The sequence below is a fragment of the Corythoichthys intestinalis genome, chromosome 1, assembly GCF_030265065.1.
Source record: "Corythoichthys intestinalis isolate RoL2023-P3 chromosome 1, ASM3026506v1, whole genome shotgun sequence".
Lineage (NCBI taxonomy): Eukaryota > Metazoa > Chordata > Actinopteri > Syngnathiformes > Syngnathidae > Corythoichthys > Corythoichthys intestinalis.
The window spans coordinates 48,156,698-48,169,347 of NC_080395.1; the positions used below are offsets into that span (position 1 = coordinate 48,156,698).

A 12,650-nucleotide genomic window follows, 5' to 3' on the forward strand; every position below is an offset into this window, starting at 1 on the left:
CTGTCTTCACAGGCAATCCCACAAATCAAAGTATTCAAAGTCAAACACAAAGAAATAATAAAAGTAGTACTATAGACAATTAAGTCCCATCCTGCCATCTTGTGGCAAAAAGATAATATTTAAATAATAACAAGCAATAGGAACATTATTTCAACATCAACTGAGGACACATTTATGAATACAAAATATTTCTCCCAACATTTCTCTCAACACGTAACGTGCAATACTGTAATCCTGTCTTCTTGATATTTAATAAAAAAGACAGTTCAGGCAGGATTCCTTTCTATGACATTTTACTTATACTATTATACCTAGGCATGTCTAGATGAGTAATGACATTTTACACTGTAATTCTTGAGCTTGAATTTTCTCTATGCTTATATAGTAATACACATGGGGGGTGGGATGTCTATGTACACAACTAAAAATATTCTGTATCTAAATTTTTCTGAAATTATTGTATTAAATATGGTGGTCTTTACAGCAGGAATACCTAGGTGACAGGATATATTTTTCATTCTCTTGTTTTTATACATCATTATTTTTTTAAAGGTTTTGTGGACAATAAAATAACATATTGATCGGTATGTTACATTTTTGGATATTTCATAATTGTCCCTTGGCTCAATCAATATTGGGAAACGCATGTTGAATGTGATTCTGTTAAGTCACACAAGCCTCCAGGTGGCGTCATCACACAGTCCAAAACCAGTGATATACTGCACTGTATTTTCATATAAGACAGTCAATTTTATCCATATAACCATTTACATAGGGCAGTTCACATTGTCTTGAGGTGCAAAAAAGACCCCGTGCAGATGTGCCACTCTTGATTCGAGCTAACGTCCAGCTGGCAGAGGTCAGCATATCTAGATGCTCCTGAGTCATTATCATGGACCTAAACAGATGGCCAGAACCTGACCTGCTAAAATGGAGCCTCAGACAGCTGGATACCTATCTATCATATTCATCGGAAATGCAAATGTAAGTAGAACTCTGTCAAAATTGTGCATTTAGTTGTTTTTTTTTCATCAACATCTCACTCTGTTTGTCATGCTTTAATGGAGGAGGCAGGATGTTAGTTCTACAGTTAAAAGGACAGCCAATGGGAGAGGAGAGGCTTACTCCTTGGGGCGAGACCAACCTCTTAATGGTGTGACTCTGCTGCATCAGCGCTGCCTGGTTCATGGCCCGGATCCAGCCATTCATGTCCTCTTGTGTGTCCGCACTAAAGAAATACGTCCGCATCCCGCAGTGTTCAGCCTGAGAGCCAATCACAGAGTTCTTATTGTAGATGTAGGAGCGCATTCCTGTGTGGCTTGCCTATCAGAGGTACACAGAGGAAGAGTGCAGATGTGAGAACTACAATAACCATTAGTCATGTTTAGAAAGACTGACAACTGCTAATTAAAAAAGAAAAATCACCGGGGAAAGAGGAAGCAAGTGGTGCATCATAAACAAAAGCTTTGTTTAGTTTATGGCAAAACTAATCAACCATACAATGGAAAAGATACGATTAGCAATGGGATATATCTTAATAATTAATAATTATTCAAACACAACCTTTATGAATATAATCCTCTTTTTTGTATATGACATGAAAGGTTGATGCGGTACATGGGCTTCCCTCTATTGGTACACGAAAGAGTTCTATTTACCTAATAAATTTGCATTCAAATTGAACTGTTTCAAACCTTTTACTGATTAACGGAATCATACGCTGTATCCCACTACTCAGAACTGTGGCTTACAATAATTTTAAACCCACTGCCTTGATTGTTCTGATCTTACCACAATGCTGTCTTTTAATGTTAGGTCATGGTGGTGGTACATGTAAAAAGTTTTCAGTACTACTACTATATGAGCAACATCTGTTAATTATTTCACTCAATGAAAAGGGATCACTTATGTCCACGATCATAAAAACACATCTGCTGATATTACAGAGAAAGAGTTTCTATGACACTGCATCAAATGTCTTTTACAATGCAATCATGTAAAAATTAGATGCCAATATAAGTAAAAAAAAAAAAAAAATCTTGAGTTAAACAGTCTGTATGCACAAAAAAACAGTCATGTATAAAGTTAAACAATCCCTCTATAGGTTTTTTTTTCTTTAAGAATCAAGCAAACATCATTTATTATCTTGTATAAATCAAAAATAGTATAATCTTTGAAAAGTACACATATGTAATCGTACCCTTGCCATAAAAATCACTGTAGCAATTTTACAGTTCTGTTGCAGAAACACCTCTCCTTTATGTTGGGAAGCTGTGAGTGATACATTGTAATAAAATATACTGGCTATAGTGGCCATATCCTGTAGCGCAATTCAGATATTGTAGGATGACTAAGTGTTGATGGAGACAAGCGACACAGATGTTTATAAATAATGAAAATGGAATGTGTTGAAAATGTTTTTTTTCACAAAGGTGGCAAAAGTACTCACACTTTACAAAGTTTGTGAAACACATAAAAAGAAAAAGACTGGAAAATGTAAGATTACTGATTCAACTCCAGTACATATTCTCACATTTTTGGACTATAAGCCGCACTTACCAAATTTGACAGGATACTTTTTTTTTTCATATAAACATCACACTGGACTACTAAATTATACTACAAACTGAAGGATTCAAAGCGAGGGATAAACATAGCGGTTTTGGTATTATGGTATTTAGCTCTTAATATGTTACAAACTTTTGAAGATAATTGCTAAAAATGTGAAAAGACTAAAAGCTGTGTAGTACCCATTTGAGGAGATGCAGCGTTAGAACTATTTTTTTACGATTCCAATTTTTTTTCCATGGCTAAAACAACATTAAACATTATGTTAAAGACATTACTAGCCTATTTTGACCCAATAAGGAGTGGAAAAGACTACCGTATTTAATTCAGGTAACACAAATGGATAAATAAAACACAGATTCTTGGACAATCTACTTAAGAACATTATTTTACTTCCCATATTTATTTCCCACTGCTGAACTTTTCCACAGCGATGATGACAAAATGATGAATGAGGATGACAGGACAAATACCAGAGCCGATGGGAGCAGGATCTTTGATGGTAGCTCACTAACTCAATTACTTACCTCTAAGTTGTAAGAAAAACAAAATTGGGACCACTGAAACTAGAATTTGACACAAAACTATTAGAAAATTTGGTAAATAGTGCAAACATCATATATTTCAAACCTGCACTGAAATTGCAGTTTCCTGAAGTGCAAAACCAAAAACAAATGTGCCACCATCTAAATAAGGCAAACTATTTACTAAGATTGGTGACTCCCCAAAGGGCTCTGGCATTGATGCACCGAATACGACTGTTTCATGACAACACCCCACTAATGCACATTTAGGAATGCACATATAGATCAGAAAGAATGAGGTGAGATCAGATGGGCTGAGGATCACTGGCGGCGATGCTGAAGTGAAATCAAATACCTACAGTATTCATGCAAGACAGGAAGCTTGCGCGATTCAGGACGGCCTCTCGCAGAGAGAACAGTACTCACGCCGCCCGCACACACACAACCGGTCACAATGGAAGGCAATTGACCAACAGGGAATGAGAGAAACACAGTGAGATGAGAAAAATAAAAATAAAGAGAGAACAATAAGGAGATCAGAGCAGAACACATGAAAAACAACTGATGGCTCGGACTGTTAACTTTCCTTGACAGGTCATTAGTGAGAACACGCTCGATACGGGTTTCCAGATGTCATCAAAACAAAAGTTAATGGCAAACGCTTTTAGATGGCCACAATACATCCCACTGGACATTTTCTAGGCTTCCTCAATGCATTTCAATATACAATTGGATGAAAGTTAACCCCCGAGTTTATTACTTGCCACTTGATCTTAATTATTTTTTTCTGTGCAGTGTTGTTTTTGGCAGTCCTTTAAATTTTCGTCTTACTCTTTTGGACGATAATATTTATTAGTCTTAGTCATATTTTAGTAATCTCAAAATATGTTTGTCTACGTCTAGTTTTTGTTGACAAAAACTCAAGACTAATTTCGTCGAGTTTTAGTCGACGTTTACTAAAAATGCTTTCGCCTGTAAAACTAAAACATTTTACTCCAAAAATTAAAAAAAATAAATGTTTCCAGTATTTATAACTATTTCGAGTGAACATCGAGAGACGGGCAAATATTGTAGCGTCTAACATGGACAACGCCAACTTAGTGATTGAACACTCGACAGGAAAACAGTACATTATTTTCAATGAATTAAACCATATATATATCTGACACTGTTACGAAGCAGGGTAACTGCACATAAATGTCACAAATTGTGAACATGAACATGTTACAGAAACCATTGCGCACTTTCGTCTCGTTCTCGTCTCATCTGACGAAATCTGGCATCAGGCATGTTATGTTTTAGTCTCCCAAAACACGTTTTTAGTTCTTTATCGTCTCGTCATCGTCATGAGAAAAGTTTTGTTGACGAAATATTTTTGTTATCGTCATGGTTGAAGAAAACAACACTGTGTGTTTTCAGTAGGTTTCGGCACTTTAAAAGTCTTGATGATTGCGTCAACTAACATTTTTGAATGTCAACCATGTCTGTTTTTTAACCCTTTAACACCGAACGTGTCGGCAGTGACGCGTTTACGCATATCTATATATATATGTCACGCTGTAATTACATAACCCACGTGCCGCTGGTTGGTCTCATTTGAAAGTGCAGAAGTTGATGTCCACACCAGTTTTTATTTGAAGTCAATCGACCAAGAAAAACGAGAGATAATGTCATTTCAATTTTATATTTTTATTGCACTCATAAATATGCATTAAAACGCTGCATGGACCATGTATCTATCTCCATATTTCCATCATTTCTTGTCCTTTTTCAAAACCGAAAGCAGCACTAAAGACTACATACACAACAGCCGTTGTGATGTCAAGAAGGACGAACCGAATGTGATCATTTTTAATACATTTCCGACGAACCGAATGTGATCATTTTTAATAAATTTCCGAGCGAGGTGCCAACTAATGAGAGGGAGGCATGCCAAGCAAGCAATGGCCGGTTGGTTTGAGCGAGCGACTTTGAAACGTGCAGAATGAATCTAAAACTACATTTAGCGCAAGCTAATGCATTATTTCATTAACTCAAGGAAGAAGGTGAGCCATGTGTGTCATTGTTTTCTTTGGATGAGTCGCCGTCTCGGCGAGTAGAAGTGACAGCAGCGCGCAAACGGCGAAAGAGTAGGCTGTGTGACGTGTGTGACGCAGCTCTGAGTGCGCAAAAAAAAAAAAGAAGAAGAAGAAAAAAAGAAAAACTTTATTTGGTCGCATGCCTGATAATATTGAAGTGAATTGAACTATTTGTCAATATTTTTGAAAATACTTTTTTTTCAATGTTATTTTTTTTTTTCTTCACTATAATCTTTTCAATTTTATGTAGATGTGTGTTCGAGAAGCTTGATTGCATGTACGTATTTACTTTTGATAAGGTGATGTGTACAACACCTAACTTCACAAAGAGATATCGTCCAAACCCTTTTTGTGTTAGATGATATATATAATCTTTTTCTCACTATTTTGCACTGTATATAACCTGTTTTGACCATAGTATGTGTAACGGCCAAAAACGCCTATGACCATACCTGCTTTTTGTGTTGAATTGTCAAACATAAAACTATTCAATCTTATTTTTTTCTATTGAATGTTTATCCTAACAAGTTGAATAAATATTATCAGGCTTCAAAACGGTTGGTCGAGCATGTTTGGTTGTCAATGGGACATCAACATTACAAATTTTGAAAAAAGATTTTGGGATTTTTTTTGGCTTTTTGGGTCCAAAATGTGGATTATAATTGGTCAGTGAAGAAAACAACAGTTTGGACATGAAGTTCAAGGTGTTCTGAAAAAAGGGACCCAACTTGGCAATTGTAAACATTTTTTTCTTTGAAATATAAAGGCAACATCAAATGCATGCAAATTCGGCCAAAATAGGCTTAGGTGTTAAAGGGTTAATCAACATACTAGTTGAAATGGGAGTTATGGAGTGTGATATGATTTACAATACATACAGTATACAATAACTATAATTGAAAACATACCAGATGGTTTAAAAACTAACTCAACTAATACAAAACGCGCTCATGAAAAAATGATTACAATATCCCCTCAAGCTTTGTGGTTAAAAATATGGTCACAGACAGGTCCACTACATTTTGGTAAATTATTTTCATCAAACTTTTCACAAACTAAAAATAATATTTTTTCCCCATGTTCGTATTTCATGCACTGCAAGTGTAAATGTTACATGGAGGGTGCCAATGTAAAATCTAATTTGTAGTTAATCTTCATCCAAGACAATGTTGACTATACATACTGTACGTTTACTGCAGTATACACACCACTGTATATTTGAAGTGTTGTCAGCACGGCTATGCATTGTATGAAAATAAATACATGGACAATTTATCAAAGATGTGATAAAAGTTGACAGAAGTGCTTTTCACGCTACTTTGCATATTAGTCACAGTTAACTGCAGTCTGCAGGGCTGGAGCGGGCTACATCTATCATTTATACTCCCAGCAGCACAATTACCTTACATTGTTGAATGATAGTCTAAGACAAAACTCATCCAGAAAGTTTCAAGACACTGAGTGTAAGCCTCCATGTTAATCCAGCAACAAAGTACTAGTAGAATATAGAAGCATGGATGATTGCAACAGAATTGCCTGCAGCTCCAGAGCTACATCAAATATTCAGGCACTTTGTTTCCACAGAGGCGTAGTACAATATATAAGATTGTCACTGTAGTGGAAATAAATGAATGCTTTAACCGCCTTCCCGTAAAATACACAAGAGACGTGTTTAAACATTATCCTGAACAAGCGCCTCTTCAAACTTTACCACTGTTGCTGTTATACTGCTGTTAGTTACAGTATGTAGCCTTCAAATTCCTTGCAAAAATTGTGACTGTCACAGTAACTGGATGGCTGTTTTAGCGCCATTAAGGCAACTTTACACAATCGTTTTTCCTTCTGCCCACCATCAGTGAAAACAAAAGAAAGAGACCTCAGATAAGTCTCCCTTTCTTGACGTACTGTACATATGCTAATTCATGCTGGAATCATGCCTGGAATACGTAACAGATCCTCTGCAGCAGAAGCAGCCACCAACGGAGGTTATTAAAAAGAGGGTTAACAACCAGATCCCCACCATCTGGAAGAAAGAACTCCTCGGAGCTCATTTTCTGATGTACATACAAAATACTCTTGATCCAGAACGTAAACGTACTGTTGTTGAGAGAAAAGGCTGACTATTTTAGAATAATTGAATGATCACTGCCAGCCTTCCCAGTTAAAAAAAAAAACTCAGCTAGTGAGTTAATACATGTATTAATACCTAACATAGACCCTATAGTACACTCCTAGGCCACAGTTCAAAGCGAGCTTCTACAGCATCAGCGAGCTCTCGTTCTGAGGTATCAATTAGTATAACAAAATAATTTACAAAGTCTTAAATATACAAGAATGAGACATGATCTAGTGGAGAATGTCTTTTGTAGTTGTACAAATACAGAGGCGTACACACTACAAAAATCTATGTGGGAAGAGTTGGGATATCCATTAGCAACAATTTTCCCCAACCGATAGAGGATATGTGACTTCATCATGGTGTTGCCAAGAAAAAATATTGTTACCTTAAAAGCATACTTGCGATTGACATGGTCCTCAGGCGCAACCGGTGAGATTACGTAACTGGGCAGAGGAATGCTACCAAGGACCGTCTCCTCACGGCTGTCTGAAGCGACAACCCCAAAAAATACAACAACAGCATGTCAGTAATTTCAACCAAAACACACAAAACACAGAGTTCTGCCAAGATGTTTTACGATGTTTACAAGAGATTTTGGATTTACGAGCCGCAAGAAAGTGTGTCGTAATTCGTGGGTGAAAACTGTACGAGCGAGGCGATTTTGCACCACCAGAAGAGAGGCGAGGGCTCAATGCTAACATCCTTCACTTACAGTATATTCAACAACAAAAAATAAAAAGTTATTGTGGTTACCTCCTTTCAATCCTTTCACTATTTTGTTTTGTGTAAATATTTCAACTCATAAATGTCTATTGAACGTCTGCTGACAGGTTAAGTGGGACACCACTAAGGTCAAAATATTTTCAGAGCAGCCGATTCCATATTGCCAAGAATTTTAGAGCATTTTGTCAACATTTTCAAAGCCCAATATTGTGTTCTATGAATATATAAAACTATTGTTCTAATTAAAAAATGCTCTTGTTTCACCAGAAAAAAACAATGTTGATTCTCCTACTTTTTATTATTCTTCAAGTAACCAGAAGGGATTTATTTAGTAATCAAGTAAGAAATTTACTATTTCTTTATTTAGGAATCAGTAATCAGGGAGGCAAAGTAATTAGGACTTTGAAAAAAACACAGTCGACTGAGAACCAGGACTGGACACCAACCCTTGGGCGGCCACGAGAGAGTCTCTAAAATTTGGCAGCAATAAGTTCAGCGTGTCCCCTGCCTACTGCCCGTAGTTAGCTGGGATAGGCTCCAGCACCTCCGTGACCCTCGTGAGGAAAAGTGGCATGGAAAATGAATGAATGAATGAATCTCGTACATAAAATGGTGCACTAATGCCACCTGCTGGAGGTTTTCCAGCAGTAAAGTTGCCATGCTCGAAATCAAGGCACAACCTCACAAAAGGAGGAAGCAAAACTTAATTTCTATGTTTCTAAATATTATTGACATAAATAGCTTGGCTTAGCCACTCTAGGTTATGATCGTTGCAACATTTTAAAAGTATGTGCAACATATTTGTTGTGTTAAGATGACGAACACACGAATGCCCAAAAATATCAGGTGAACAAGTGTCCCTGTATATGAGTAGGTTGCCAGTGCGAAGTGAAGTTGACTCGACGTTCAATATTTACTTTACACACTCCGCTCAGTGAACCACAACAGGAGCGATTAACAGTGCTTAAGTGTTACAGCTTTAGTAAAGATATTATTAATAAAAAAATGTATCTTCTCCTTGCAGACAGACATACTCCGATATCATCAATCATTTTGATTATTGCTTTGAACCTGGAACCAAAATGGCACTCACCTTTGTAATAAAATAAGCAGAAGTCGGACAAAACAAACCACTTTCGCTTCCAGAGTCGCATTCCAGAGCTGTCCTGGAGGTTGAGAAGGAAATGCATGTTGTGGTTAGGGTAGAACTATCCGATTTTAAGATCGAGATCATTGATCGAAAAAAAATTGTGTTCAATTCAATGATCAGTCGTTTCATATTTAATTGAACATAACATGATGCTGATGGTAACTGACTAGTTTAGAAAATAATCAGATGTTGAGGATTTTTATGACGTTTATTTTAGTTAGTTTAGTTTTACACTTCAACTGAAGTCAACTCTAAACACATACAGTAACAAGGAAAATTACACATACTGAACATCAATATACAAAAAAGATTGTTTTCGGAACGCGCTCGCTAGCTTAATGCTAATCTAGAATCGAATACGCCATTCGAGCGGTAATTAAAATTTGTGTAGTGTAAAAAGAATAAATATTAACACAAACAAATGCCACCACATTTAAGCTAGGTTCATACTGCAGGTTTTAATGCACGAATCCGATTTTTTCGTGTTTTTCCAACTCGAGTGAGGCATTAACTTGACAGTCTGAGCGGGACAAGTCGCATAGAAGTGAATCATTTCAAATCCAATCTGGGTCACTTTCGTATGTTGTTTCAATCCGATCTGGGCCACATTTTTCCAGAATGTCACGGCGGTCTGAACTGTCAAGCCCCCCAAAATCGAATTAATGCAGCAATTACGTCATCAAAGAGCGAGAGAGACAGGGTGCTTCGGTTGCCGTGCAGCTGTGCGTTAGCGCCCAGCTTGCTTTGAACACGGCTTTGGGGAAGGGTCGGGCTTGACAGCAGTCATGAAAAAATAAAATGGGTTGAGGATAAGCCTGAGAAGGCTCAGTTTTCTCTCTGCTTCATATGAGCAATATTTCAAGATTGCTTAGACGGCCGTGAGTCGGGTCAAACTGTCCGTATGTGTGTGTGTCATGCATGGACAATGCGTGCATGCTATCGATCCATATAAACTTTGAATATAAGACTAAACGGGGATTATTTATGTCCGTTATTTGTGTCCTCTTTTTGGAAATCAAAATATGATCACCTTTAAATGACGTTGAGCCAGCATGTGTGTTCATTTGTTTGGATGCGCCTGCACATGCGGGTCAGTTTCCTCAGCGCATCTCAGACTGCAAATTAGTGTGCATGCGTGATACTTGAACGGGCTCAATGGACAAAGGCAGTCTGAATGGGCAGGCCAAAAAAACAGATATGACAAGAAATCGGATTTGTGCATTAAGACCTGTGGTATGAACCTAACCTTAGTGTCATATAATAGAAATATAAAAACACTCACACGAATATGCTCTTTGTACATGGCCCATAACAAGTTATATCAAACATCGACTCTAAAAAAAAAAAATGAATGAAATGAAATTTTAAAAAAATAGGGAAAAAAAGAAAGCGCTCTTCTTCCTCCACCAGTGTTTGAATGCTTGCACTTTTCTGCCTCCCAGTGGCCATGGTGCATGCATTTAAATGCAATTTGAGGGAGTTCACGATATTTTTAATACTGTATTTATTTTTTTATTTAATTAATAACAGAATTGACTTTGCATGTTTGCATGAGAAGCTTAATCGTAAGAGGTGACGAATGAAGTGAAGTCATTCTGGATAACCCCAAACTTTTGAACAGTAGTGTAGTAGAGTTGTCCGATAATGACTTTTTAACCAATAACCGATATCCCGATCGTGTCCAACTCCAAAATCCGATAGCGATATCAAACAGATGCCGATATATGCGGTCATGAAAATATTTTGGCTAATTGTATTATAATGCCCCACTGGATGCTTTAATAATGAGGAATGTAACAACTTCAAGGTTTTCCAATTAAACATTCTGCGAAACATAAGAGAACAACTTCAACTGAAGTTATGGGAAAACGTGCCAATATTGCACCATTATATTAATTATTCAACTAAAAATAGTGCAAACATCAGTTTTTGGATCAGGTTCTTGCTGCGATAATCCTGGTAAGTACAAAGTGTCAATAAGGAACTACCATTTCACGTATGGCTCTCACAGTCATTTATTGTTCATTTTATTTGTGCACCATGAATGTAAATTGACTTTGCTCACTTAACAAGTCCCAGGCATTTTAATTAGGATATGTCTAGAGGTTATTCTAAGCATAGCTGCTGTGCTAAGCTGTGACTAGCCATGTACAAAGGCTGCAGGCTTGTAAATTAACTTTGAAACCAACATTCGTATTTGCGCAATCCAATGCCGATATTTTACGCTATTATTTTAAATGATTTAATAGGCCGATATTATCGGTCACTCAATAATATAGAGCACCCCTAGTGTACAGTATATAATTATGTTCACTTACTGAAAAGCAAAACTGGTGAGATAAGTATGATGAGTCACCTGTTTATAAAGCCAGCCCCTTACAACCACTGGGATGTTGAGGTTTCGTTTAATAGCTTGATCCCTCTTGCCAAAACTATGGCATTTGCTCGAACCTCTGGATCCCTGCAAGGACACATACAGATAAACTGCTGTTAAAATGCTTGGCTGATTTATTGATACAAAAAAGTAGTGAGTCTACCTGTTTGAGAGGTGCATTGACCTTCATCAAGTAGATACTATTTCAAAAAGTGTCATGCCTTTACAACAAGATGAGAAAATACTAAACCAACCAAGGATGAGAACATCCATTTATAAATATACAAGGTCATTGCACAGTGTGTAATACTATCTGACATTTAATTACTTTTCACAGGATATTTTTTAGCAGAAACCTTCTGTCCGCTTTGCAGGCTTACAACAAAAAGGAGTTATTCTCCATTTTATGGATAGGGGGGACAAAAAAGACATTTCATTCAAGTGACACAACCATGTATTTATTTTATAAAGAATAAAGCCAGTATTGTCCATAAAAAATGTTAAACAACCCTGTCAGTGAGACCATTTTCAGAGTTTTTTGCTTTATCATCTTTTGACATTTTCTGACATTTGTATGCTTATATACTTTTCTTGACATTCGTGTCCCCGTTATTAGACACAAATCATGAAACAATCCCAAACTTCAAACATTTTCTCAGTGTTAGGTTCTCTTTCGTCCTGGCTCGCACTTTTTGCGACACGAGTCTGCATTTTGGAAGAGATGGATCACTGTAATTTTGCGGGTGGGGTGGGGGGTAATCAGCATACCAAAATTGCATATAAAGAATTTGCAAATAGTTGTGATATACTGCACTCTGCAATGCAAAGCAAGGCAAGGCCAGGCAAATTTATTTGTAGCATAATTTAACACAAAGTAATTCAAAGTGATTTACATAACACGAAAATCTGAAAGACAATTGAGAAATAGCAACACAAATAAAATGATACATAAAAGTCACATTAAATCGATAAGAATGTTAGAAAAACCAATTAAAACAAGAAATAGAAATAAAACCAATAAATGGATTTAGGGGTTATAGGAGGGAAGTTATGTATACGTTGTGGTAAATAATTGCTTTTTTAGCCATGATTTAAAGAACAAAGAAATTTGTTC

The 12,650-nt window shown here is 36.7% G+C and overlaps 1 protein-coding gene across 6 annotated transcripts in view; it reads right to left on the bottom strand.

The window, feature by feature from the left end:
- The window catches only part of plekha7b (pleckstrin homology domain containing, family A member 7b), a 110,452-nt gene that overhangs the window by 42,339 nt on the left and 55,463 nt on the right, over positions 1 to 12,650 (bottom strand). For 5 of the 6 annotated variants that reach the window (XM_057831102.1, XM_057831111.1, XM_057831120.1 and 2 more), the window contains 4 exons: positions 11,519 to 11,623; positions 9,106 to 9,178; positions 7,675 to 7,775; positions 1,145 to 1,323 (listed from right to left, as the gene is read on the bottom strand). In XM_057831102.1, the coding sequence (XP_057687085.1) occupies positions 1,145 to 1,323; positions 7,675 to 7,775; positions 9,106 to 9,178; positions 11,519 to 11,623 (458 nt within the window). The remainder of the gene's footprint in view (positions 1 to 1,144; positions 1,324 to 7,674; positions 7,776 to 9,105; positions 9,179 to 11,518; positions 11,624 to 12,650) is intronic. The other variant, XM_057831144.1, reaches the window with a different exon arrangement.